The 27,740-nt window shown below is 39.3% G+C and overlaps 2 protein-coding genes across 4 annotated transcripts in view; one reads left to right on the top strand and one right to left on the bottom strand.

The window, feature by feature from the left end:
- The window catches only part of rbks (ribokinase), a 40,575-nt gene extending 38,459 nt beyond the window's left edge, over positions 1-2,116 (bottom strand). The window contains exon 1 of one of the 3 annotated variants that reach the window (XM_078278283.1): positions 2,022-2,116. The gene's annotated coding sequence lies outside the window, so the exon portion shown is untranslated. Of the gene's footprint in view, positions 1-990; positions 1,087-2,021 lie in introns of those variants that run through there. The other 2 variants (XM_078278282.1, XM_078278284.1) reach the window with 2 other exon arrangements.
- babam2 (BRISC and BRCA1 A complex member 2) overlaps positions 2,115-27,740 on the top strand; it is an 88,490-nt gene continuing 62,864 nt past the window's right edge. The window contains exons 1-5 of the mRNA XM_078278281.1: positions 2,115-2,251; positions 5,252-5,328; positions 8,742-8,836; positions 25,512-25,706; positions 27,350-27,424. Coding sequence (XP_078134407.1) covers positions 2,115-2,251; positions 5,252-5,328; positions 8,742-8,836; positions 25,512-25,706; positions 27,350-27,424 — 579 coding nt within the window. The remainder of the gene's footprint in view (positions 2,252-5,251; positions 5,329-8,741; positions 8,837-25,511; positions 25,707-27,349; positions 27,425-27,740) is intronic.

Here is a 27,740-nt window from a genome sequence, read left to right on the forward strand (position 1 = left end):
GTGTTAAATATTCTTTAGAAATAAAAAGTTTATTGATCTTTGAAAAGGTGTACCTGCATTATTATGCCATTATCATTATATTAGATGAAAATGGTCTCAGAACGACAATATTATCATTTATCGCGATAATTTCTGGGACAATTTATCGTGTAATTGTGACAGACCTACTTTTACTCATCTTTCATAGTTAGTTAGAGTTAAAGTTAGATTTGTTTTATTTGTACACAACAAACACATTCCAGTTGTCATTTCACATGACACCTTGAATGATTAGCAGTCTGTGAGTTTTTTTTTATTTTATTTTATTTTTTTTTTATGTGCTATGATAAATACAAGAACATATGTTTTCTCATTTAGCAGGATTAAGGTAGTCATACACATACAATTCAATGGGATGTGAATGCAATAAGATTTATTTTGGATAAATCAAGGAAGGGAATTTTAACAATAGCATTACAGGATTACAGGAAAACAAATCATGCATTTACATATGATATATAAACTTTTACGATGATGCACACGCACTTAAGTAATAAAAGTAGCCTAATTGACCTAGCATTTCCTCACAATATGTACTTACGTTAAGTGTGTGCGTACTAAAGTATTATAAATAAAAAAAGAATTCATATGAATAAATTGCATGTATTTACCTGTAGCCTATTCCAATTTTAGTCGTACTGCATAAACTAATGATGTGTAAGCAACGACAATAGTACTGGCTTACTGTACCGTATGCTTTGCATATCAAGCCTGCAAGTAACGTATAGGTTTCAATAAACGTCACACTATCACTAAATGGGAACTTTAACATTAAAGCGATGAAGTTACGTTATGGGTGTAGCCAACCATTCTTCCCAACTCTGAAAAAAAGGAACACCGTGGAATAAATCGCCAAAAAGAGACTATGGCCCAGTTTAATTAGACGAACGCTTATGCCAAATACAGTGTGTGGAGCCAAACTGTTGTTGATAAACGCAACACAATAATTACCTTGCATTCAAATATGTTCTTGCAGAGTGGACAACTCAACTCACCCACCCACAACAGACAAGTGACGGCCAAAGTGCATTATGACAGCTGCCTAACGTTATAGCTATAGCCAGACCTATGTTGTCACTAAATCAGCGCAAACATTTACTTGTGTTTAAAATTGTTAAGGTATAACTATGTCAAACGAAACATCCTTTAGAAGTTATATATATATATATATATATATAACCAACAATGTGGCTTAGGGAGTGAAAACTATAATTGTGTCAACAGGCATTATTATAGACGGCTATGTGCTGGGCTATCAAAAGGACCCAAAAAACATACCGGAAATTTGGAGAGTACGAAATAAACATTGGCGTTAATGCTTAAATTATTTGACTTCCAGCTATTTCAGGTACTCTAACACACACCGCATGCTGTATTTTAAATGGACAATAATGAACAGATTATTTTTCGAGTGAACTAGTTGTTCAAATTTTGGTAATGTGACGCTCCATTCTGTGGTAAGCTAACATTGGCTAACGATACCAAAAGTTTACGAGCATTTAGCTAACGTTACAGTACAGTCTGACATAAAATGTGGCGTACAGACTAATTCCCCACGAACTACTGAATGTAACAGTTAACGCCAACCAAAATGTACACCAGTTTAGTACTACATTGTGTATTTCCAATGCAATGTGGCCAGCCTACAGTTTATAGTGATGGAGAGGGGGGACAGGGCCAAGTAACGTTAGTGTTATAACGTTACATTTGTATCCCCACCTCATGGCCCTTAAATGGTTCAATCATAACCTTAAACTTTCAGGAATATTGAGGTGGATAAACATACGTTGTCAGCCTGCGTATTCTTCTAGTTTAAACATATTTTCACCGAATAACTTGGGCACAGAAAGCTAACACTTTAGAACATGAAACTGATTCTAACGTTCATACAAACGCACCAGGAAATGTCACATAATGTACATGATGTAACGTAGCTCATGTTCTTTGAGTCTTTAGTACAAATCATAGGGACAAATACATACCTTTTTTGTTGTTGTAAAATGCTGTTTTGATTAACGTTAAATCATTTGAGTAAATTGTTGCTGTATCTCCACAGACTCCTCAGAGTGGATAAAATGAACAACATGTCCCCCGAGGTTGCACTGCATCGGATCTCACCTGAGTTGCGGCCCATGCTGTGCAGCGTTGTGCGGGACGGCCGTGTAGGACTCGACTCCACAAACTGTCTCCGTGTCACAGACCTCAAAACTGGGTAAGGAGTAGGGCTGCACGATATGAGGAAAACATCTAATTGCTAGAGGTGTGAATCTTCACTGATCTTTCGATTACGATTATCATGTCTTTGATTCGATATCACGATGCGTCAAATACATGTTTCTATTAAAGCCGTATAGGATATTTAATTCATAGCTTTTGAAGCTTCAAAAACAAAACATTCTGCAGTGCTCTAACACTAAATAAATTGCATACATACAATTACAGCGCTGAGCCCATGGCACTTCCTGAATGTGCAAAACATAACAGAATATGTAAACAGAAAGGTTGTTAGGCATACATTAAAATGTAAACAGAAATAATCGATTATGGCCCGGTCGATTATCGATGCAGCGTCGACCACGTCCACGATTCGATGCATCGATTATTTGATTAATTTCAACACCTCTACTAATTGTGATTATTTTTGACTGATACTGCGATTTCGATTTGATTCACGATATTGGAGGCAATTATCATTTTTTCTTTTTTCTTTTGTAAGATCATTTTTTGGGGGCTTTTCCCTTTATGCAATAGTGACAGTGGATAGACAGGAGATGGGGGATGACACGCAGCAAAGGGCCGCAGGTCGGACTCGAACCTGGGCTGCTGCAAAGAACTCAGCCTACATGGGGCGCACGCTCTACTGGGTGAGCTGGAGGTCGCCCCACAAAGATTTTTTTCTTTAGTCTGTAGGATAGGAAACTGTAGGCTCGGACGTCTCTGCAGCACCACAATAATTCATTCGGAACAGTTTGACACATATTTTGCCTTTAACAAATATTGCCCCCCCCCCCCCTGCGATTTGGATATTGCACTAGTCCATATTGGGATTTCGATAAAATTGCGATTAATTGTGCAGCCCTAGTTAGGAGCAGTACAACTAAACTTTTCTGAAAAACTAAACTAAAACTGGCAAACGCACTAAAATGAAATTGAAAAGTACAATTTAAAACAAAACTATTATCAGCTTGCTTGCAGTCATAGTCTTGTACCTTGGACTTTTTTGTTAAAAAATGTAGATATTTTCTAATAGCTACTTTCTACCACAACATCACAGATATTGTCTTTTGATCCATCACACATTGTGATGTCTGAACATGTAATGAAAGCTTTGCTACAATTCTTTCCTGTTGTAGCTGTTGTGTTGAGCCTGCAATGGATATTGGCCTTTGTAATCAAACGTGCTATGTGAATGATTAGCCTTGCCTTTTAAACTACAGGGGCTCAAGCTTGGTTTTAACAATGGTGGTTTGGTTGCCTTTGATGACAAACTAGTAAGAGAAATCGAACGGTATTATATGTTGTTTGTCGGAAAATTAGACAATCCCAGTGAAAAAATGGTGCAGTCTATGCATCATTTACATATTTGTTTGATACCACCACTGCTTGGTGCTAAAGGTGGAGAATTTTAAATTCAGCCACATGGTGGCTTTAATGGCAAGTTACCATTAATTGCTTTTGTATAGTTGGATTTATCAGATTTTCTGAATTTTTTAACGTTTCATAAAAAAAAAAAAAAAACACCTCACCAAACACCTCAGCAGTACACCTTCATTTATGTATTCATGATTTCACGATTCCCCAAAAAAAAAAAAACACCCTTATGTAACCCTCACAAGGTGCATGCATGTTAAGTGAGAGAAAAAATGGGCGTAATCTAAATCCTTTTAAAATGTCAGTCAAGATCTTGCTCTCGTGTTTGTACAACAGTGACCTGTTTTTATGTCTTATTGGATAAGACAAAGTGATGCCAATTAAAGCGGAAATGTGGCAGTCTGATGTAGGGGCGTTGAAATGAATTGACGCATCGATGCATCGCGATGCGGTCCTCAACGGTTTCTGCAGTGACGGACCATAATCGATTGTTTCCTAATGATGTCACTTGTTGATCTTCTGGTCGCTGCTTTTTTTGTTTCTGCCTTTTCGTCTACTGTGTTAACACACCTCTACATTCGGGAAGTGTCTTTTTTTAGGAGCAGATACAATTAAAAGGGGAGTTCATATCTGTCTGACTGCTGGAATTTGTTGATGAAAAATCATGTGTAGCGATGTGTATATACGACGCATCGTGTTGCATCGGGATATCGATTCCAATCGCTGACGGGACAATCGTAATCGAATCGTGAGACCAGTGAAGATTCACGTCCCCCCCAGTCTGATGTCAAACATGTCAAACCCTCATTAAATCATTTGAAAATGTATTGGACAAAGTACAGAATACAGGGTTAGGTCCGTGCTAAAACGACTGAAATCTTTTTATGTTAGTCAACAGGCCTTAAAGTGACAGAAGTGTAGAAAGGATTCGGCATAAAAAGAAAGTAGTGTGATTTGGCGCTATAAAGTACACAATGTTACGTTTGCAACATTACAGTCAGAAATATCAGACTGTTCTCACGAAGTGGCGTATGTATGACACGCCAATTGGTATGGCGTTATAAGCGTGTTATGAAGACGCACACTCGCTTTTCAGCGTGTTTATCAATGCCGTTTGTCCTCCATTGACTTACATTACCTTGGCGTTTGCGTGTGAATTGAGGCCATAGCGAGTAGTATGAAAGGGCGAAAATCCGCGTAAGGAGGTTGGCTGGGGTGGAGGACGGGTAAAACACAGGACTTTCACACAAGAGAGCGGGGATCGCGTCCCGCGTGTGTTGGTTCCTTACCACGTTTTTCTTTTGCTAATCCCAACCGTTTTTTCTTTTCCCCCGCGTGTGACGTTAAAACCAACCGTAGCCTCGTGATAACACGTAGACTCGCGATAAAACGCCACGTGGCTTTAGAAAGTGGTGTGTTTGTTTACGTTTATACACGCGGATAGCTCAAAATGCATACAGATAACAAAAGTGGCGTGTATGTTTACGCGTAGTCATGATGTCACGTTGGAAATATGATGTGGTGTAATTAATGATAAACCTTGCTGATGCTTACTGTTACGTGTTCTCAGACTATTAGATTGATTATGTCTTTTGTTGTTTTCATTAACTCCCATGTTCAGGTGTACATCTCTGACCCCTGGTCCCTGCTGTGATCGGTTCAAACTTCACATCCCCTATGCTGGAGAAACCCTGAAATGTAAGTAAATCAGTCCTTCTCCTATTTGCCATTTTCAAACTAATGCAAACAGTTTAGTCTCTGACGTTGGTTGAATAGCCACATATATTTGTTGAGTCTTGCGTTGATGAGTTGTTGTTATTGTTGGCTTATGAAAGAATAGTTTTGGGAGAGAAACTGTTAGCAAACATTGCCTTGCCTTTTTAGCTCACAAAGTAGTAGAAGTAGAACGAGGGGTCAGCTAAAGCGTGATATGCTTCTGCTTTAAATCTACGGCATGGCTACGTAGGTACGTGGAGACACCGACCCTACGCCGGCCCCTACGCCGTAGCCTGACGTGCACCTCTCGAAAAATGTAACTACACGTCGCTCGGCCGTGGCTTGGTAGCGTTGGATTTCCCCCGACTCATTTCCTGGTTCTCCTTCTCCATAAACAACATGAAATCAAGGAGAGGGTTAACTTTTCCTGCTACAGATTTCCCACCGTGGTCAGGAAGCACAGGGGAGACGCTTTGTTTCGCTCACTATGACTCCAGAGTCACAACTTGCTACGAAGCTAATCGCTGTCACTCTCTCCCTCGCTCTACCACACACTCTCCACGCACACACACATGCCGGCAGACACCAACGGCGAAATCTCTGCGTGGCGCTCAGCAGCACCATAAATCACGCTCAAGGCTCTTCACAGTCTTAAAATCAGGCTTGTTAGTCTTCAATACGTTCCCAGATTGATTTACATTAAACAAATTAAGGAACAGTCGCTGATTGAACAATGTAGTCCATTTTGATTCATTTTCTACGTCCATTTGTTTGTTGTGTGTAATGACAAAATGTAAGGGCTGACAGCATTTCAATTAGCAGGTTTTTCACTGTGCTCTGGTTAATTGATTCATTATCTAGAGCAATGGGCCTGCACTTTGAAAAAAGAAACAGCAGTGCTGAATTAATTTGATTACAGATAAAACATTTCAATCCAACCTTGATTAGTTTTGAGAGGTCCACTTCTGTCTCAGAGTAGGCTGGTTTAAAGATGACAGGCGGTTTCAGGTTAACACCAGCTGCTGAAGCCACCAACACCAGTGGATAAATGAAATCAACATATTCAAAACCCATATTCAGGACACTTTTACATTTAAAATGTCTTTTTAAATAACCAGAACTATGCACAGAGGCTAAATGAAGACTGGGAATATACTGACAAGAGCTTTTGAGACTAGAAAGATGGATGCCAATAAGAACACCATGTCAACATTCTGTATCACTTTAATAAAATGCACAATTAAGTGCATGGAGAGCCCGTGTGGTTACATCGCATGCCACATTACATCGCAACATTCCAGGTTGGATTCCAGCCTTAAGAAGAAAGCATAGTTAGCTAAGCAGCACCATAGGAATGTTTTGTAATTGCAGTTTCGATGCAAGAAGTAAGACCAAAAGCACCCACAGGAATCCTTCAAGTACAAAAACAATATGAATATTTTTGTGATTCTGGTGATGCTCAATCAGTGAAATGATACCGGTAAACACGCTGTTGTTGGTGCCACTGAACTTTTACTGGAAGGGTCTCTCGCTTATGAATCAAGTCCCCACATCACAGACTATCCCTTATCAGCATGCGTCCTGAAGTGCCCAATGGGCAACGCCACTAAATGTTGTTATGTGATTATAATCACCAGTAACCATGTCATTATGAAATGCCAAATTCATCAAGAGTATGTGTGTGAAGTTTCATTTGGCTGTTTATAAAGTTTGGTGCAAATGTGGCACTGCTTCGGGGGAAAAACCCATGTCTGTCAAGGGGGAAGTAAGCTTTGCTTATTTTGCAAAAATTGCTAAAAATCTGTCCAGACAGAGATGATTGTGACCAATGTCAAGATTTTGTAGCTAGACTCGAGGAATGTGTAAGTGTGCAGTTTAAGAATATGCAAAAAAAAAAAGTACTTCCATGTGGAATTGGGGTTTTATATTGTGATAGAGCCATGTAATCGAATCGTCTTTTCCCTTAAAGTGATATAATCTGCTGTATACCTGTCATAGTTTAGGAAGAAGTCTTGAAACCTGACAAAAACAGGTCTCTGGCATGGCATGCAACAACTCTGCAGCTGTTGTACTTTCCTGTGCTTTGGCCTCAGCAATAATGTTTGTTAAATCAAGAATCTATCTACTGATAGCTTGCAAACACATGGCAGACTCTGCAAAGAGCTAAGCACTATTAATGCAAGACCAGCCCCCTTCCACTTCACCACTGTGGCTGGTACTGCTAAACAACAATCTGTGGCCTTTGTAGTTGTACACATTACGCCCTTATGACCTCAGTAAAATGTCTGGCTGAAATAGAAGACTTTGAGAAGGCACGTTACGCAGTGACTAGACTACACTTTTCATTGCTGTCTCCGGCTGTATGAACAAAGCAATATATAAAGGCCTATGTGACCTGTAAAGGTTGCTTTTCCAAGACCTCCATTTCCCTCTGGAACCATGCCAGTGCATCTCTGACAGACTGCCAGTGGTTTGTAACAGATTTACAGCACATCCTCTCCTCTCCTCTCCTTGTTTGACTCTCCTCCACTGGAAAAATATTTCCATATGTGTACTTTTGTCTCCTTTTACTGCCGCTGGAACTGCATAAAAAAAGCAGAACAGAACAGTCTTGCAGCACACAAATAGAATTGTGTAACATGATATCTGAACATTGTGAACCAGCACAAGCAAAGTGTTATGTGATCATATTATCACGGTCTTGTCCTTGCCTCAGCGAAGGCCATTTCCAGTCTGTAGTTTTCTTTTTTTTTTCTTTTCTCTAAATGCATTATGCATTTCTTAATTATAGTGTTATTATTATAGGATTTTAGCACCGCTTAATGTGCGCTATATTTAAAGTACCTATATGCAATTTTCTTTACAAGACTGAGATGTTTGGCATGATTTGAATGGCTTTAATGATAAATGTTAAGTTTGCTTATTCCTGTAGGTACTTAAATAAAAGACCCCAGAGCTCAAATGCACCTTAATGCGGTTGTTAAGGCTGCTACTGAAAACAAAACAAGCTATTACATGTCAGAGTCAGATTCAAGACTGGCCAGGTTAAGATCATGTCAAAGTGTTCCCACTGCGGTTTACCTTGTTTCAGCAGTGTTCAAAAATCTGCTCTCCACATCTTGAATAAGGCAGAATAAGGAAGATTTTCACAATAATATTAAGAAAATTCCACCTCTTTCACTTGTTAAAAGAAAGAAACATTGCAGCGCTCAGTTAGACACAGCATGACATGGTAAGATGGAGTTTCTTTTTGCAGAGAGAGTGCAAATATGCTCATATGACATGAAAATTAGGTTGATCCCTTGATGCGTTACACATAGAAATGCAAGCAAGTGCATTCATGTTGACACAATTAGTAATCAATCAGGTAATCCCTTTTGCTTATTTTCTCACAGGGGATATCATATTCAATGCACAGTATCCAGAATTGCCGCCAGATTTTATTTTTGGAGAAGATGCCGAGTTTCTCCCTGCACCCTCAGAACTACCAGTGAGTATCTACACTTGTGTGACAATCATTACTTGCAAGACTTTAAAATGCTAATTTTCATTTCTTTTTTTTTTTTTGCATTCAAAATGTGGTTTACTTTGTAGTGAAAATATCATTTATTTCATTAATCTGTTTCACAAGAAAACCAATGTACCACATGCTATGTTTTTATTCTTTTCCACTTGTCAAAGCCAGATCTTTTCATTCATTCGTCACATGGTTCTCCTATGTGGTCCTAAGTGTCAGACAGATGCATCAATTTGCTGCTCATAACTTCACTGATCCCAGCAGCCAGAGGAAGTTAAAGCAGGGAGTTGTAAAAGCAAACTAGCCACCGTGGGTGTACAGATAGCTGGAAATCTTGCAATAATTTGCAGTTGTTTCATTATGCCCTAAACTCTGTTTTGACTTAGTTGTTATCTGCAAATCGGATTTGTCTCTGTCAAGCCATGATTCACGAGCAAGCTAGCCTAAACATGTTAATGGACTGTAGCAGTTTGTGCAGAACATGTATGTCAAACTACCCTGTAATAAAGACAGTATAGATTACCCAGCACATGGGATGATTGACTTCAACAACAGTTGATTAAACAGATTATGAGGTTCATGATAATGCTAGGCTTTCAGGAAGTGTACCTGTAGGGGAAATTCAAGGCATTTGTTTCATCATAGTTTGTATAATTATAACTTTTAAACATTAACATCTTTCCCTTAAAGTTTGTTTTCAAAGAACTTGTTTGCAATGTGGTGGTGAGATTAATGCACATCATCTATAGATAAAAGTATGAAGACTTTGTAAATAATTGTATGTATGAGAACTGGTTTTCAAGGACTGATTGCATCAGCACTGTCTAGTTTCAAATGGGGTGTGGTTGTAATGTTTGAACAGTAATACAAGCTGCTGCACCACCAAAAGTGGTTACAACATGACCATCACTTCCAGATAATCTGTATGCATGTTTTAACCACACTTAATATTCAGTCCTAAACAATCATTTCAATGGTCAGATCCTGCAATTTCTTTTTCAGAGGTAGAAAGGAATACTCTGGAAATATTTTCTGGTCATTAGGCAAATTGGTTACTTTACATAGGTATTCTAAAATCTGTTTTACAAATTAAAGCTTCAGTGCACAACTTTTTGATATTAATGAACGTCCGTTACATTCAAGCCATTGCCAAATGAGTTGCTACAAAGCGGATTAAGACTATCAGCTCTACAAAACACTCTGTATGTCTCAGTATGGCTGCGTTTAGAAGATTGTGGCGTCCGGCGACCTTCCCGCGCAGAAGCTTGAGTGAAGATAATTACCTCTTCTGAAGAGTCCATCATGTTTTTTTAATCCGCCGTGTCCTCCTTGGCTACTAGCAACTGCATGGAGGATTTCCGATAACGGAAGGCTTGTATCATGTGGACGCGCCGACAGTGTTGTTGTCATTACTTAGAATTCCTCATGGGGGAGACAGAAACTACGCACTATAGCTTTAAATTATCACAGTGGATTTTAACTGGTTTTTGGTCTGTGTGAAACGCTTTTTAGGCCAATAAGTAACGTCAACACACCAGGAAGGAATAACATATTTCTAGCAAAGTCAAAGAAAACATTGGTACAAAACCTCTCATTTATTTTTGTATGCCCTTCCTTGTCAGTCACTCTGGTTCCTCTCAAGACTTTATACTTTTTTTTTTTTAAGATTTATTTTCTTTGGCATTTTAGGCCTTTACTTGCACAGGACAGCTTAGACTTGAAAGGGGAGAGAGAGGGGGAAAGACATGCAGCAAAGGGCCGCAGCTTGGAGTCGAACCCGCGGCCGCTGCGTCGAGGTGTAAGCCTCTATCTATGGGAAATATACATTTCTGTCTCCCAGACATGGAAATCTGTCTCAGAAGCTGAAATGCTGAGTGATTTAAAAAAAAAAAAAACGGTTTTATGCTCCATGCACCGCTGACCTCGGAAAGTCAGATGTGGTACAAATCCACCTCCCTAACGTCCATACCCTTACTTTCTGCTTCATCACATAGGGCACCCAACTTCCTGTATTGGTGCTGTATGTTGGCATTTAACGTGTATCATGGGGTGCACAATCATTCAATGTGGACATCATTTCTAGGGATACGCTAGACCTTTCGTGTAGGACCGGTATCAGGCCAAACATTCAGTTTTTTTCTAAAGAAAATGTACATCCTTTTAGTTCTAAATCAATTAAAAAATGTACGTTGTACAATGTTGACTTGGGAATGAATGTGTATTGGCTGTCATTGTCTCAGTACAGTGTTGACTAGTGAGATTATTAGGCCTTGATGGCGATCTGCAGTCTATTGAGTACTTCCTCTTGTTGGTAAGTGACCATGCAGTCATCCAGTGCTGCTTTAGAAGCGGCCTAGCACGGAGAAGCTAAATTTCCCTGCTTGTGTCAGAGTCTGGGAGAAGAGAGGGGAGTATTGCTCACCGTCTCACAATTCCAGCTGTGCACATAAGGGGAAGTACCTCTGCTTAGCCAGTGCTTGGCAGCCCACTGCATGTTTATTTTCCTCACTTATATTCTTGCTGTGTTTTGCTGTTCATGCTTTCATAATCCTCCTTCATCTGTCTCTCTGCCTGAGATCCTCCTCTCCTACTCACTCTTTTTTCCTGTACATTTTCAGTAAGTACAACCCCCTCTAACTCTTTAAAACGCTGAATTCCCAGCAATTCCTTAATTTCCCCCCCATGTTTACCATCTGCACTGGCAGTGTGAATTTAGAAAGAATCATTTTAGGACAAATGGACCAGGTGTCTTTATGATGACTTGTACAACATGTAAACATCTGACCTATATAGTTAAACAAAATGATCACATACTGCTGATTAATGACAAGTAAAATATTAAATAAATAAATAACATTTATAAATAAATATAAATAGATAAAATCCATTGGAAGTACACTTCACGTTTGGCTCTCACAAGCAATATGTTTCTAGCCCTATCCAGTGGGGGGTAAACATTAGGCTAATTTTAGGTCCTCTGTCAATGGCTGGTTGAATTCTTGATGTCTCAGCAACCCAGTGCTCTTGTTTACAGCCGGCCAAGGGTATCATTAGCTTCTCTGTTTAGCCTTGTGTTTTCCCCTGCTGTCAACCTGTCTTATATGGGTTAGTTATTCATGTTTTTGTTTAGACAGAGAAATGCATTGCTGTTGGACTAAAACATGCACATGATACATCCACGGTCAACCCCGCATATTGGAAATCTTGTTTCTGAAAAGGTTTTGACTTTCAGCTAATTAGACACTGAACTAGGGGTTTGAACATAAAGTATCCCGTCACTACAACCTCCCTCGGCCCAAAATCAAGGCCAGACTCAAAGCTGTTTGCAGCTTTTCATATTTAGATTTATATAAGCTGCATCAAATTTTTTTTTGTGAGTTAGCCAAGCTACAAGATGAAACCGTTTGTTACCTGGTAAAGGTGAATAGCAAGGCAGTGTCAGTCTGAGGATATAATCAAGAGGAATCGCTACTATGAGGGGGACTCTGACTCATAGGAAAATCTCACAGTCTTACTGTCACGTCCATCCACCATTTAACACTTTGTTTTGTTTTCTCAGTTTAGTTAAATGTATGTATGTATGCCATATTTTATAGTGCAATAGGAAAGATGCATAAATGTGTAATATATGTGTGTGTGTGTGTGTGTGTGTGTGTGTGTGTGTGTGTGTGTTTTAGTTTTTTTTTTTACACTTTAATTATATACTGTAAAAGAAAAAATCCTAATACAGCTCTGCCAAAGATGTTTTTTCGGTAGTGATATGCCACTCTTTATAATGTTGATACTTTAGTGAACAATGACGGCTTGTTTTCTGCTGTTCCAAAGAGTGATGAGTCTGTTTGTCAGTAAACAGTCTTGCGTTAGCTGACTCGGGTGGGGGGAGTTGACTTCACAAAAATTCTTCCTTACACACTGCTGAACCGCCTGCAGGCCGCCTTTCAAAAAGGTGTAGTCACTCCAACATGAAATACTACAGCAACAATAATGAATTATCTTCAAACCTTAATGATTATTAAGAAAAGTCCTTTCGACACTTAAACCACAATGCATGAGGGATGAAAGAGACTCGAATACCCGAGCTGGATGATGAGAGGCCACATGTCCCTCCAAATAAACCTTTTATAGCAAAACAGTTCCATGAGCCATGGAATATGAGCAAAGTCTGCCACAAATGTATTGAGGTTCACCTCATTGTTGCTAAGGTGCAAGGGTTCACTGGCAAGTGCAAATGTAGGCTAAATGGCATCCAGATTGTGGCTAATTGGCCACCAGGGCAGTTCCCCACCTCAGAGTGCTTTGATACACATACTGTGAGGCTTGTTTTTAACTGGTCAGTCATGTTAACTCTCACAATAGCTTTATTAATCTTATGCTGTAAGGGCTGTGGAAAGTCATCTGCTGGTCTAATTGGTTTATTTTGGGCAGAGAGGGAGCCATTGTTCCTTTTAACATGGAAATAAATCTTAAATTGAGTAGTTATTGCCTTCCTAACTGTAATCATTACCTAACCACTCTGACACATTTATAGCTGTCTAAGCTAAATGTTTAATTGATTCCATTCTGTAGTTAAAAGGTGGCTTATAAGAGATTACTTAACTGTGGTGAACATGTAGACACTGTAAAGTTTTAAATAGTATAGAACATGCAATGTTGATTTTACCATGGGAACGAAATGAATGTTGTTGGACCGACCTAGTCTAGCCTTAGTACAGGGTAGTATGGACTACAGTACATGTACTGTATGTGTACAACTCAGTTGCCTGTTGAAACACACTGCACGCTGCACTTGTAGGATGTAATGTCATGGCTTTGACATGGTTGTAGATAGATAAGAGGGATCATAGTATGATGTTTGGTCAAATGTAGAACTTAACATGGTAATACAACCTGTCAGAATAATTAACTTCTCCATCTACAAACACAGTGCATCCGTGTTTCTATTGGCTGACTGTGTTCTGTACATCTGCACGGTTGAAATGGTCTTAACTGCCAGTTCACTGGGGCACCATGGAGATCGCACTGGAACAGAAAACGTATACCCCAATTACATCCTCAAAAGATATTGGGGATGGGGTTTCAGATGCTGTTTGGCAATTTGACAAGCACTTTATTTAAAACATACTGTTTATAGCTCATCAAATATAGGATCCATTAGTCTGATGTTGGTATATGCAATTATTGTCTCCAATTTAGAGACCCGCACCCGCATGGACACTCCACCGCTGCATGTCCCTGTGGGATATATGTAGTCTGCTAATTTGTGTATTGTTTTAATCTTATTCTTTGAATCCTATAAGGTCTCACCATTTCATTGTTTAAATAATTAATAATTGCTTTACTTAACCTAACTATCTGGGGAAATAAAAATAAAAAACTGTTAAAGTTTCACAGAAAATCCATTTTAAGACCGTTTCAGTTGTGGCTTATCAGTGACAACACACCCTATTCCAGTAAGTATTATAGGCTAATTGTGATCAAGGCTTTATACATAATGGTTGGAGAGGACTTTGGAAAGACGTGTTCACCAAACACAGTGACAGGAATACAACAGAGTAGGTCTACCCACGAGTTGCTGGGAAAAATAACCAGAGAAGAGGAAATGACAGAGGCAGGAAAGGAGGGAGGGAAGGTGGAGAGCAATACTACAGTAAATGATGACTTTAGAGTTTATTTTTTATATGCAATATCAAATGCATAAACACTTGTCTGGCCAGTATTCAACGCCGTAACTAATAAGGAAAAAAAGGGGAGACATTTGGTCGGATACTTAATTGGTGACACTAACCTTGAAGCAATGGTGATTGTATAGATCTTCTGTGGTGCGGAGTTGAAGATGTGTGTGAAGTAGAGTCTTCCTCTATAATACCATTCAAATTTAATTTATTTTTTTAAATATTAAAATAATATTCGAATATTTAATGCCCATATGCAGCCTGTTATAAATATGTACTACACCACTCAGGCTTATGCATTGTCAGTGCCACTACAAGCATGTGGTTGTTGTTACACGTTCTGTCCACTAGAGGGACTACCAACATCAGCCTGGCCTTGAAGGGGATCTACGTCATGGCGCATTGCATTTCTGGCACGCCGCTCTTTGTTTACGTTATTTTCCACCACGAGCATACAGCGACAAACACAAATCAACAGAGAACTCTGTAATGAAACATTATCTAACAAGTGTAATGGAGAGTCTCTGTTGCAAAGGCTAACGTTGCTCGGTTAGCACAAAGACATCATGTTAGAAAGCACAGCCGAAACGATTTGTCATAAACTAAGTAACAATAGTGTTAGCCACGATGCTAACAGCATTGATAACTAAGCCAAACGGTGCTGCCACTACTATTTTAGTGATTTAAAAGCAACCTGTTTCTTGCAGATTGTCACGTTACTGAGAAGACAGCTGTTAGAAGGTAATATATTTAGTCAAAGCTAACTCTGACAGCTGTAGGGCAGCTAACATAAACTTTAGCTGTCTCCATGAAGCTACCAGCTAAGCTCTTAGAACTCGCGACGCAGTTAGAAAACCAGAATGAGCTAACTATTGGATTGCTTGGTGGATGTCGATTTTAAAGTCATGTTAAAACTATGTCCCATCCTTCTTCCGATTTCCAGCCGATGATTAAAACCTGTTACTCCCCCCTGTACTAACGTTATACGGTACGTAACGTAAGCTCACAATGCCTTGTGTTTCTCACTCCCATAACTTATTGTTCATCAGACATGACATGAGAAGAGGGAGATTAGCTAACGTTAGCCAACCTATTTACAAAAAATTTCAGCATTCGAATAGTATTGATTTTTTTACTATTCGAAGTATATTCGACTTTCGGAATTCATTCCAACAGTCCTAGTGTGAAGCATCCATGTTTCATGAATTCCTTTAAAGTCTTCCTTACATATATTATATGAGTCTGGACAGACATGGATGTAAACTGCAAATTGACAGGTTGGCAGAGGCATACAACCACAAATTGAAATTCTAGTTTATTTTTTTTTAATACATGCAAGGAATTTAAAGTGAAACTCTAGATGTCAATTACCAGACTCTGTACTTCTCACTTCTTCTGCACTATGTAGCCTTTTACAGATGCAGCCATCTAAATGTTCCCCTCCAAGCCAGAAGCCAGCCGGCTGTCAGCCGGTTGCCTCCCAATCTCTGTACAGTACATTATTGCTTATCATACTTCATTGATACAGACTTCTAAACTTAGCACAAAAAGTAAGGACATTCGTGTTTGGTAGATTATTCCTCTGTGGTAACAATGCTTTTTGGCAATAAATCTTATACCGTGTGAAAGCCTGTTTAGTTCCCTTTCAATTGGTGCCCCATTTGTAAGGAACATGCATTTGTGGGATGAGCAGCAGCACTGAGTATGTGAGTTGCGCCGATGAAAAATTTGCCAAATCTTCTCTGCCAATGCCAAACAGCTTATTCTGCCATTGACTAGTTTGGTGGTTTGGATGATTGAAGTTTGAAGAAACAAGACATATTGGCAATTGAACAATTTATTCATTTCACAAATGGGAGCCTCAGTAGCGTGTGGAAGAACCATACACAGCCACAACAGCCTGACACCACCTCCTCATGCTGGTCACCAGCCTGGTCACACACTGCTGTGGGATGGCATCCCATTCTTCAACCAGCATTTGTCGCAAGTCAGCCAACGTGGTTGTGTTGGTCACAAGCTGATCCCACAAGTGTTCAATGGGGTTGAGGTCAGGCCTGCTGGCAGGCCATTCCATCCTCCGGTAGTCTCTAATAAACCCCGCCCTGTGGGGAGAGCGTTGTCATCATGGAGGATAGAGTTTCCAGACTGTGGAGATATGGGATTGCCACTTGTTGCAGAATCTCATCTCTATGTCTCTCTGCATTGAGATTGCCTCCAATGATGACAAGCCTCGTTTTTCCAGTGAGGGAGATGCCGCCAAAAGGTGTTACTCTATCGGTGCAGCAATCAGCATAGCGTTCTCACGTCTTCTCCACAATTTGACCCTACGATCCAACTGCCGTAGGCAGAATCATCCAATACACCAAACACCAAACGAGTCAATGGCAGAATAAGCTGTTTGGCATTGGCAGGGAAGATTTGGCAAATGTTTCATGGGCGCAACCCACATACTCAGCGCTGCTGCTCAACCCACAAATGCATGTTCCTTACAAATGGGGCACCATTTGAAAGGGAACTAAACAGGATTTAGTTTAGGATTTATTGCCAAAAAGCATTGTTACCACAGAGAAATAATCTACCAAACACAAATTTCCTTACTTTTTGTGCTAAGTTTATGTAACATAAAGGCCAAAGAGCATGAAATACATTGTTCATTTTCTACTGTGAGATAGGAGTAAGTATGCAGCACATACGAACAGTTATCTCTAGTTGCACCTTTGTTTTTACTCACCTAATACTACTGTTTGTCTGCCCCTCTGGCCCCTTCTTTGTGTGCAATGTATCATTTGTCTGGTCTAGACTTGTCCGGTGATGCGTGCAGGCACTAAACATTTTGGGAGTTCCCCAGTCTTTTGCATCTTTCTAAGTCTGCGTGTGCATGTGCCCAAGACCTGGGGTTAGCCTCGATGGCCTCTCTAGATACAACATCAACATGTTTCCACTTATCCTTCTTGCAGTACTTTGCTGTGTGATACAGAGGCAGGCTCTGTCTAGTTAAACTGGAAATTCCAGGTTTTGGTCTCTTTTGCATTGTGTGGATTTGTTGTTATTTGGCTCTGTTCCCCCACCTGGGCTTGTTGCATTTGGTAAATTAACTGAACAAGTTGTAGGTTCAGCTTAACAGGCAAATATGAACACATTTTCAGTAATGGAAAGAAATGGCTTCTGCTGGTTGGTTCAGCATATGGGTATACCTATCCACTTATCTGTCCACTTTACCCAGGCTTGAATAGTAATGATACATGTTGCTATTTATAGTCCTAATGACAATCCAGTGGTCCCTCAATTTATTAAACTACATCCACTTTGAGAATTAGGCTATTCTAGTGTACACATGCATATTTACTAAATATGTGCAAACATGTTTTTTATTGTGTTATACTTTTGCAGGGCAGAAGGAACACAAGACATATTGTCTGAAAAGCCCATACTAATTTACGTTAGTCTTGGTTGGTAAAAGAGGTAATTTTGAATGTAATCAACTCAACAAGTGTACCACTGTCCCCCCCCCCCCCCTTAATTTAGTGGAGAGTTTTCTACAGTACACACAATTTCAACAGTATTGACTGGATGTCTTGTAAAATGTGGTATGTAGAAGTTAACTGTAATGTAATTGTCAATAAATTCCATGAACAGACCAAAATCAACAATGATTTGATCCCACTAACGACTACTAAAACTATTAAAAGCACATCAATGAGTTACTGTTGAATTGGGTGACATGCTCCTTTATAAGCATTGCCACTTTTTACAACCACAAATGTGTATTAATCCGCCACTGAAAATAGTCCCCAACAAATGCTCTATTTAATCCTGTTTGAGTAACTTTTGCTAAAAGCTGCAGTGCCTATCTGTCTAAGAAAATTATTTAGCCTTTTTGAAAAAATTAAACTATATACTGTATATGTGAGCCGTTTTTAAATATTTATATCTTAAGAAGGAGCCAATGAGCTGAGGGCTGAGTGCCATAGATAGGGTAGTGAAGTTGGAAAGTATTGTGAGAAGGAAAACACATTGTTGGTTTTGGTCCAATGATTTGTTTACGATTTAGAAAATAACGAATAACCAGCCTTATCCTTTAGTCAGTCTAATTGGCCTGTCGTTTGTCCTGCTCTCTTAGATGAGATGTTGTTGTATGTATTCACAGTAAAAATTGTTTATTTTTCCACCTTTAAAAAAAAACAACAAGACTCCTTAAAGAAGTTATGACTTCAGACAATGAGACTTTGTTTGTAATTTAGATATCAGGACAACTCCCACTATGAAAATGGAGTGTAAAGCCAATCTAAGCACTAGTCCGTCTAGAAAAAGGAAACATTTCCAACTTCACGTTATCCCCTGGTAATCCTGAATTCCAAGCATTGGTGCACGCTTCCTATCTGCTGCTCCAGCTCGTCCCCTGTTACTGTTCTAACAATGGACCTCAGACGGCACAAAAAGCAGGATTATGGCAACCTGGGCATAGTGTACCAACTGTTGCTCCTGCTTCCTTCCCGCTTTAGAGAATAATGCATTCCAGCTTTTATTAGAGTTTATTATTGGCATGGCTCACTGACAGGTCTGGGAATGCTTTTCGTAGGCAGGCTATTGTTTGCTACCAGAGATGGCTGGTAGAAAAGAGTTTGGCAATTCCTAAACACCAACTGATGGATGGGAAAACAAGAGGCATATGTGTAGGGCTGGGTACAGATTTCAATACTTTTTAGGCACCGACCGAATTGCGTTTAAAGTATCGAGTATCAAAAAGTGCCTAGTCATTCAATACCCAATTTCAATACCTAAGGAGTAAATCTCATCACCGTCAGTGAGCCAATGAGCATGCTTCTACAAAGATCTAATAATGCTTGTGATTGGCTGTCTAACGTTACATGTTTGTAGAGGCAGGCAGGATAAACTCTATGTTACGCACAGAGACGGGGCTCTCGTAGTAAAAGCTAAATATTTGTGCCGTAATGTTGTAATTTCTTTTTTTTGTTGTATAAAATTGGTATCGAAAAAAGTATCGTTTAGGAACCGGTATCTGAGTCATGGTATTGATATCAGTACCGGTATCGAAACTTTTGGAACAATACCCAGCCCTACATATGTGCCAAGACAAAGATGGGACCATAGTCTCAGCCCTCAGAGGGGATTGGTACTGGCCTAAAGCAGTTACTGAATCACAATAAAAGTAGTCAGAAAAGTACTATTTCTGTCATCAAGTTGTACTGTGTTGGACATAAACTGCACAGATCACAGTAATAAAAAAAAACACTGGGCTGAGATTGCCAAGTGTCTTAAACACATGACAAGAGCAATTTAGCATGATCTTAGACTTGGCACTCTCCGAGGGCGAAACAGGGTGTGAGCCCACACTTGAATTAAAGACTAACAGAGATTAATTTAATACTTGGGAGTTTTTTAATGCCTCACACTTTCAAGTCTACAGCGATTTATTGGATCAGGTTGCCAGCATCTATAAAAATCACATTTAAGACGTAAAAACAAATATCTTCTCTTGGCCTATATAATTATCTTGCATTTTCAGATGCCAGTCCCTCTCTCATTGGCCTAAGATAAATATTGGATCGGAGATGGTACAGACGGATGGCACAGGAAGACATAATTCTGTCAACTTGGGTCTTTTCAGTGTGAAGATGCCCAATTTAGGTGTACATTTTGTTCTTTAAGGAAAACACTGTTTCTGTTGAGTTCTTCCCTTATCCTCAACATATTTACAATACTTTAGACTCACTTGAATTGTAGCTTAATGGAATCACTGCTTTGAGACAAATGTTGAAATGTCTATTTGTTTGATGCACTAAGTCACACATTTAAATAGAGCAGTTTTATTTTTATTCAAACATGGTAGGTTGTTTTTAGCCAAACTAGTGGCATGGCTCTAGGGCTGCCAGTCAGTCAGTCGCTCCACTACATTGTTTCCAACTGAAATAAATCCCAAAAAGGATACGTTCTCATTATCGTTGTGATCCACTGACTTTACTACCGGGCCACCAGCAGGTAGACATTTTTGGTTCTGAGTGAATTGTTCTGTCAACTATTGGATGGATGGATGGATTGCCATGAAATGTGTGTTCCATTGATGCTCCCCACAGAATGAATGTGGTTTTGAGTGAAACTGTGAAATTTGCTACAGATAGTCAAGTTCCCTTAAGGATACATTCTAATGACTTTGGTGATCCTGTGGCTTTTAATCTAGTGTCGTCATCAGCTCAACATTTTCATTTGTCCAATACTTTATGGCCAAACGGCAACCTTTGAGCCAATTTCGGAAGATCCTTAAACCTTCATTTTTTTAAATGGCCAGCAGGGTGCGACTCTACTAAGTTTAATTGTCATTTTAATAATGAGTTTATGGTCTCAATTTCAAGTTTTGATCAATACAGCATGATGTAAATCATGGTCCTATTTGAAGTAAAATAGACGATAAAGCAGCCTATGCTTTAGGCTACCTTTTGATTGACAAGTCGCTACCATGGAGGAATGAGAATTTTAGCATGCTGATGTTAGCATTTAGCTCAAAGCATCGCTGTGACTAAGTGCAGCCTCACAGACCCCTAGCACGGCTGTAGACTCTTAGTCCTAATTAGAAGTTCTTTGAAACTCATGAGGCCTAGTAGGCTGATTTTACCCTTTTGCATCATTTAAAAACTGTTAAAAATATTTCTTGCTGATTCATTTGACTACACATTGCATGCTTCTTTGTGAGGTACTTTAATTTTCTTAATTTTGCTTCAACTTTAATGTTTTCAAGCTCAACGGTGAACTGCCAATGCTGCTGTCTAATTAGAAAAGGTGTAATTTGAGTAAATTAACCAATAGGCAGAAAGAACATGTATTTTCTATTGAAAGGCATAGTGATCTATAATATTTGTGTCTATCAACTGTGCTATTTCACTGTGTTTTTAACAACAGGCTTGGACACGCTGTGTCATGAATACCCAAAATGCTAAATGGTAATGGTAATCCAATATATTTTTAATATGCAGTTTTTAACATTGATATTGAATCAAATCCTTATATCTTAAGGTAATACGATTATACGTTGCTTCCCTTACAGATATGTGCTCTTTTCAAAGAAGGAAAGTATATAGTAGTGATTTATGTATTAGAGGTGACAGGTTTTTATCATAAGCCAAGTTTAGGCTTAATCATTTGACACAGGTTTAACCAGTGTGTTGTGTCAAAATAATTGGATTATATGGTCCAGATTGAACCAGTGGCTACTGTTGACGGCCCCCTGTGGATAAAGCCCTAAGAAAGATGTTCCTTTCATACAGAGCGATCTAGAGGGCATGCAGATGATTTTTTTTTTTTCAGTTCATTTCATCAAATGATAAATCTCAGTTCTCAAATAGCCTAGATTGCGACTATTGCATCTTTTGTTTTTATGTCTCAAATCTGTACATTTTCCGCAGGGCTTATCCTATTCATGAGAAATAACACGTAGATTTGTAATGGCACACACAGCCTTCAGCAGAGCGTATAAAATCAATTCTGTGAAGAGTCTGTACAGACAAGCACACACACACACACACACACACACACACACACACATTGCAACACAAGGACATTGCTTTTTGGCTCAGTGCTTTTCACTCTCTCTCCCTCTACGTTCGACCAATGCTTTGCTGCAACATTCAACTGCTACCTTGTTAGTCAGAACATTCAGTACAATACAAGACGAGCCAGTGCAGTGTCTTGTAATCGGCCATAAGTGTTTTTGCCACAGTAGGGATGGCAACCTTGATTGAGGTTTGTCTGTCATTTCGTCAGTCCACCACTTTGGTCCAGGCTGAGATATATTTAATGACAACTGTAGGGTGGAATGCCATTACATTTTTGCATTACATTAAGGTTACCAGAGTTTGAATCCTACTGGGATTGCAATAGAATTCGGTACACTTATTTAAAGTCCCCAGCAGCAGCTAGCATGGCTGTCGGCTTAGTCTTATAAATACTGTATATATTAACATTAAATAATAGTCTTTATTTATACTGAGAGAAGTCAACCTAGCTCTCGTTCAGCAACACCCTGCTTCACCCTGTAGTCACCAGATACAAGCTCATCTCCTCTGTCATTGGCCAGTGAATAGCTCTGGAGCAGCTGAGGTTAACTACTGAGCATGAGGAAACCTTAACTGTAATTTCCGAGGGAGTGTTTCTTCTACACTTCTGTCTAAACACAAGGGAACATTTCTTGTTCCTGCTTTTTCTGAACAAAAGTTGTATTTGGAAAAACAAATCAATGTCTCAGGTATGTGCATCATTTAAACAATAATAAAGTTGTACTGCAGCTTTCCTCACATATTTTATTATAAAAGGTAGGTTTTATTTACTGTGTCATTATTACCGACCAGTGTAACAGAAACTCTTAGTTTCAAGCCTGTTAGCATTGGCCTTGGCCTACTTGCCTGAGCTCAACAGCTTCTTTTTTTTTATTTATTTTTTTTACTTCTGATCTCTCCTCTCTGCCTCTCCTCCTCCTCAGTTGAGTTTCACTGATATTCTGTGTCACAGTCCTGACACAGCACTTCCTCAGTCTCTCCTCAGTTTCGGCTCGCTCCTGCCCCGGAGCACTGGCTGCCTCTTTTGGACAATGCCCATCCTTGTTTGCATCGCCCCTTCATTTCGGGAATCCCGGCATTGCTGGTAACCACTGGTGGATCAGGACGATGAGGTCACTGTCTCTGTTTAGCCCCCCCCCCCCACACACACACACCACCACCACCACCACCACCACCATTGGCGAATTGAGTCTGGGTTGCTCTAAAACAATGGAAGCTTTCTCCATTGGGTTGATATGGGCTGCCAGACAGACTGGCAGACAGGCGAACAAAAAGCCAGGGAAACAAGCTAATGCAAGTCAAAGACTTTGACTTGACACCTTCATTTAATCGATATTAAAGGTTACAGTATTTCCAGCGTCTATTAATCCTCCCTCCCACTCAGTACATGGCTCTTAATTCCGATTTGCTCATCGTTTAGGTTGACCTGTATTTAATTGGCTTGAGTGCTGAAGCAAGGCAGATAAAAAAGATGAACTGTAGTTAAACATTTACTTTGGCATTGAAGTTATGTCATCAGGTTGCACAGTTTAAATCTGCAAGCAGTATTTCACTTTCAGAATGAGTTGAGAAAGGTATCACTTTCACTATCACTTTGTTCAGAACTCAAGGGCTCCAGAGACCTACGTCATGCTCCATAACCTACTGTAAGCCACTTACTACCTTTTTTTTTTTAATCTCAAATATTGCCGCCATCATCTTCATCCTCTTCACAATGAATTTATCAGGGGAGAAAATAGGCACATTCAATCTTACCTTTCTCTAAAATGACGTTTATCAAATCACGTCAATGTGAAAAGGTAGTGATTGTTTAAAAACTAGTTTTGACAAGTACCCTTTCCTTTAGGCAGCATAAATCTCTTTACATTAACAAGCGCGGTCAGTCCAAACAGTGCAGTGAGCTCATTTAGCCAGTTAGGTTTGTTTTTGCTTTGGTTTTGATTTGCGTGCTGTACTTCTCCATTATAAAGCTTTCACAGCATTCATTCCCAAGAGCACAGGCATTTGTTTTTATTAGACCTGACATTTTTCCTGCAATTTGTTTTTGCACAGTGATGTTAGCAATAATTATAAGCATTTTGTTCCTCACGCATCAACGGACAGGTTCCCCTGAAGAGGGGAGAAACTTCTGTTTGGTACAATTAGCCCGGTAGAGGGTCATGTTTGGTTGATTCTACTTACTCATTTGTGACAGGTGGTTACATATGGTCGTAGTTTTGTTCTGTAAATCTGCATATTGCTTTCTGGCCTCAGTCAGTCGGTCGAGTGCTGTTGGTGATTGTTGAAATGGGGATTGGTGGGAGGGAATGTCTGTGGGCACCCTGGACCATTTAGACATTCAAGATACACAAAATAATAAGCTCAAACATTTGGAGCTTTGCTATTTGCCCATCATTGCACCATATTCAAATTATGTAAATAAATTGTCTGAGTGTGATATCCTCGTGCTAAAAACTGCACCCTTATCAAAGATCTATAGGTAATGGAAGAACAGGCGTGGTGCTTTTACAAATAAATGTGATCTCTGTGGAAACGGGACATCCTTTAGCCCAACCCTTTCCTTCTGATCTGGTAATGGGAATTACCGCTTGTCAGGATCAGGCTATTACTGTGACTTTTTTATTTTTCTTCCAAGGCAAGGCAAGGCAGCTTTATTTGTATAGCACATTTCAGCAACAGGGCAATTCAAAGTGCTTTGCATGAAAACAGATTAAAAAATTTAAAACAAATTTACATGAAAACAGATTAAAAAATAAAAAACAGATAAAATACGAAAAAAAAAAAAAAAAGTCCTCTACCATGGTCTTCCCAGCTATCCCTACTGCTACTATAGCACATGTTCTACCCACTATACTACTGCTAATTATTAATTCCCAACCGTTCTCAATGTTGTCTCAAGTGTCATTCAGAATCTTAATGAGTTGTTCAAATGGATCAGCGCTTTAGAAGTTGTCATCTAGCCACATGTATGCCATTGAATTCAGACTACATGTTTGAGTGCTGTGTACCTTTTCTTGAATACTGGAAACAAATTAGTCCATGGCCAATACAATTGTTAGCCATCCACAACATGACAAATGTTCCCTTCGACTTGTGTGTTTTATCAGGATGTTACTATTAGATTACATTGAAATCTTGTTAATGCCATATTGCAATCTCTATGTGTGCCTAAATTCAGTTTAGAGGGTTTCTTACCAAATCTACCACAACTTTAAAAGGAGTAGATGCCAAATAAGGCTGCTAATTTCATTCATTCCATTCGCTTATCGTTGTTATAATAATGGTGTATTATAATTTACATTCTAACATGTTGTGAACATGTTAAAAAAAAAAAAAAAGAAAAAAAAAAAAAAAAGTATTGCATGTTTTATGTCTGTCCTTATGCCTCTTCTCTGGTGTCTTTCTCAGCACTTGGTCCAGTGGGATGCTGGGGACCCCGAATGTTTGCTCCAGCTGGTGAAGGAGCTTATCCAGCAGTACCATCACTACCAATGCCAGCGGCTGCGTGAAAGCTCCAGGCTTCTCTTTGAGTATGATAGTCTGCTGGAGGATCCCAACTATGGCCGCAACATGGAGATTTACGCCGGTCGCAAGAACAGCTGGGTAGGCCACTGATGATTTGAACAGTTTACAAAACCAAAGGACAGTTTTACTGTGGAAACACTGTTCACATGTTATTCATAAAGCTTGGTCAGTCTTGAGTTAAGAACATAAATACTTGTTTGATTGTTGATTGTTGAAGGTTGAGATAAGATGGAATGCAATGAGCAAGGTTTTACTTTTCCATATTCCCCTATGCCACTATTAAAAAAATTAAACACTAATTTGAACACAAATATGTTGACATAAAGTGCACTTTGCTAATAAACCATGAACCTAATGAGAGCGATTATTAACCATGGAAATGGCCTGGCTAACGTTATTTCTTTTCTGCTTAATGTCACATTTGGGTCAGGTAAAGTGTTTTAATTAATTAGCAGCTTTAAAAAAACAAAAACATTACGACAGTGTCTCATATTTTAGAAAGTTCACTGAGGGGTGACTCAATAGTGGAATGCACATGGCACATGCCATATAACGGCAGTGTCATTTCCTGTCTCCCTCCACACGATCAACTGTCCAATTTAAAGGTGCCCTGCCAAACAAAACCATTTTTACTTGCATTTTTTGAAATATGTTAGGTCCATATGTGTTTTGTGTTATGTGGTGAATGTGAAAAAGAACTGCTGCCTCCTCTGTCAGCTCTAGCCACTGAAAAGAAATAAGCAGAGAAATCAGGCCAATTACAAAAGCTGGTCAGTCTGACGTGGTGTTGCCTGAGCTCATTACTATTCATGAGCTCAACCAGTTGCACTGGGTAAAGGATGCTGATAGCCGGGCTCTCAGTGGCTAGCGTTTAGCCAATCAGAGTCAAGCAGCTTAGCTCGTTGAATATTAATGAGAACTGGCACAAATCGAGCTGAGTCTTCCTGCAGGCTTTCTATACCATGCTAAAATGGTTTGAAACAAGGTAACCAAGGCATTTATTCCACAAAAAACTGTTACAGAGTCCATGGTAGAACTTCAGACATTACCACAAAGTAATGAAATATGTGTGGCAGGGCACCTTTATGGCAAAAATGGCTCCTGAAAAATAAAGTTTGCAGACTGAATTTTACGTATGATCTGCCCATTTCAACTACATCATGGCTTTTACTAAACGGATGATAAGGGGCAAAGTTTTGCAAACTGTAGCTGATTAGGTTGGTGCTAACGGATGAAGCAAACGTGTGGTGTTTTGAGGCAGCAACTAGAAGGTGGTCTGAGAAGGTGGACGTTTTTCTGAAGTCAATAATCATATCTTTGGTTTTAGAAATGTTTATCCCAGAAAGTGATCATCACACCACTGTACAAGATCACTGACCACAGGCCTACAAGTAAAGAATTGGCATTGTGTATCGAAAGGTGTGCAAGTAGTTGTAACTTTTCTTTAACTTTTGACTACAATTTATTAAGCCATAGTTCTTTTTTAACATTTTAAATTTTAAGTTTGGGTTGATTCAATTCAAAAAGGCCAAATAACATCCCCAAAATAACCTTAATTCTTTAATAAAACTAAAAAGTATCAAGCTATTAATACCCAGCACTTTGGTTTTTGATAATGATTCTATCTGCAGACTGTACATTTTCTTGTTTCAGATGTTTAAATGCTTCATTTTTTTATGTACAGTTTGTAAAGTTCTTTACCTCTGTTTATGGTTCTCCAGACGGGGGAGTTTTCAGCCCGTTTCCTCCTCAAACTCCCTGTGGACTTCAGCAACATCCCCGTCTATCTCCTTAAGGTAATCAACCACCATACCTCTTACACATTTTGACCTGCAATCAAGGTACACACCTACTTTACATCACTGTATGTACACACATACACTTTGCAGACCTGCCGACAGTGCTGCAGACTTATTAGCCTATTTTGTCGACATGAGCTTCCTTTAGATGTATCAGTGTTCTTTTGTTTACATTCTGTGCTTATGCATTTAATTTGTTTACATTGTATGTGTGTCCATATGTGTCTTTTTTATGTGGGCAATGATAATAGCAGGGTTTATTTAAATGAACTGCTGTGTGTGTGTGTGTGTGTGTGTGTGTGTGTGTGTGTGT

Source organism: Sander vitreus, chromosome 20, assembly GCF_031162955.1.
Source record: "Sander vitreus isolate 19-12246 chromosome 20, sanVit1, whole genome shotgun sequence".
Taxonomy (NCBI): Eukaryota; Metazoa; Chordata; class Actinopteri; order Perciformes; family Percidae; genus Sander; species Sander vitreus.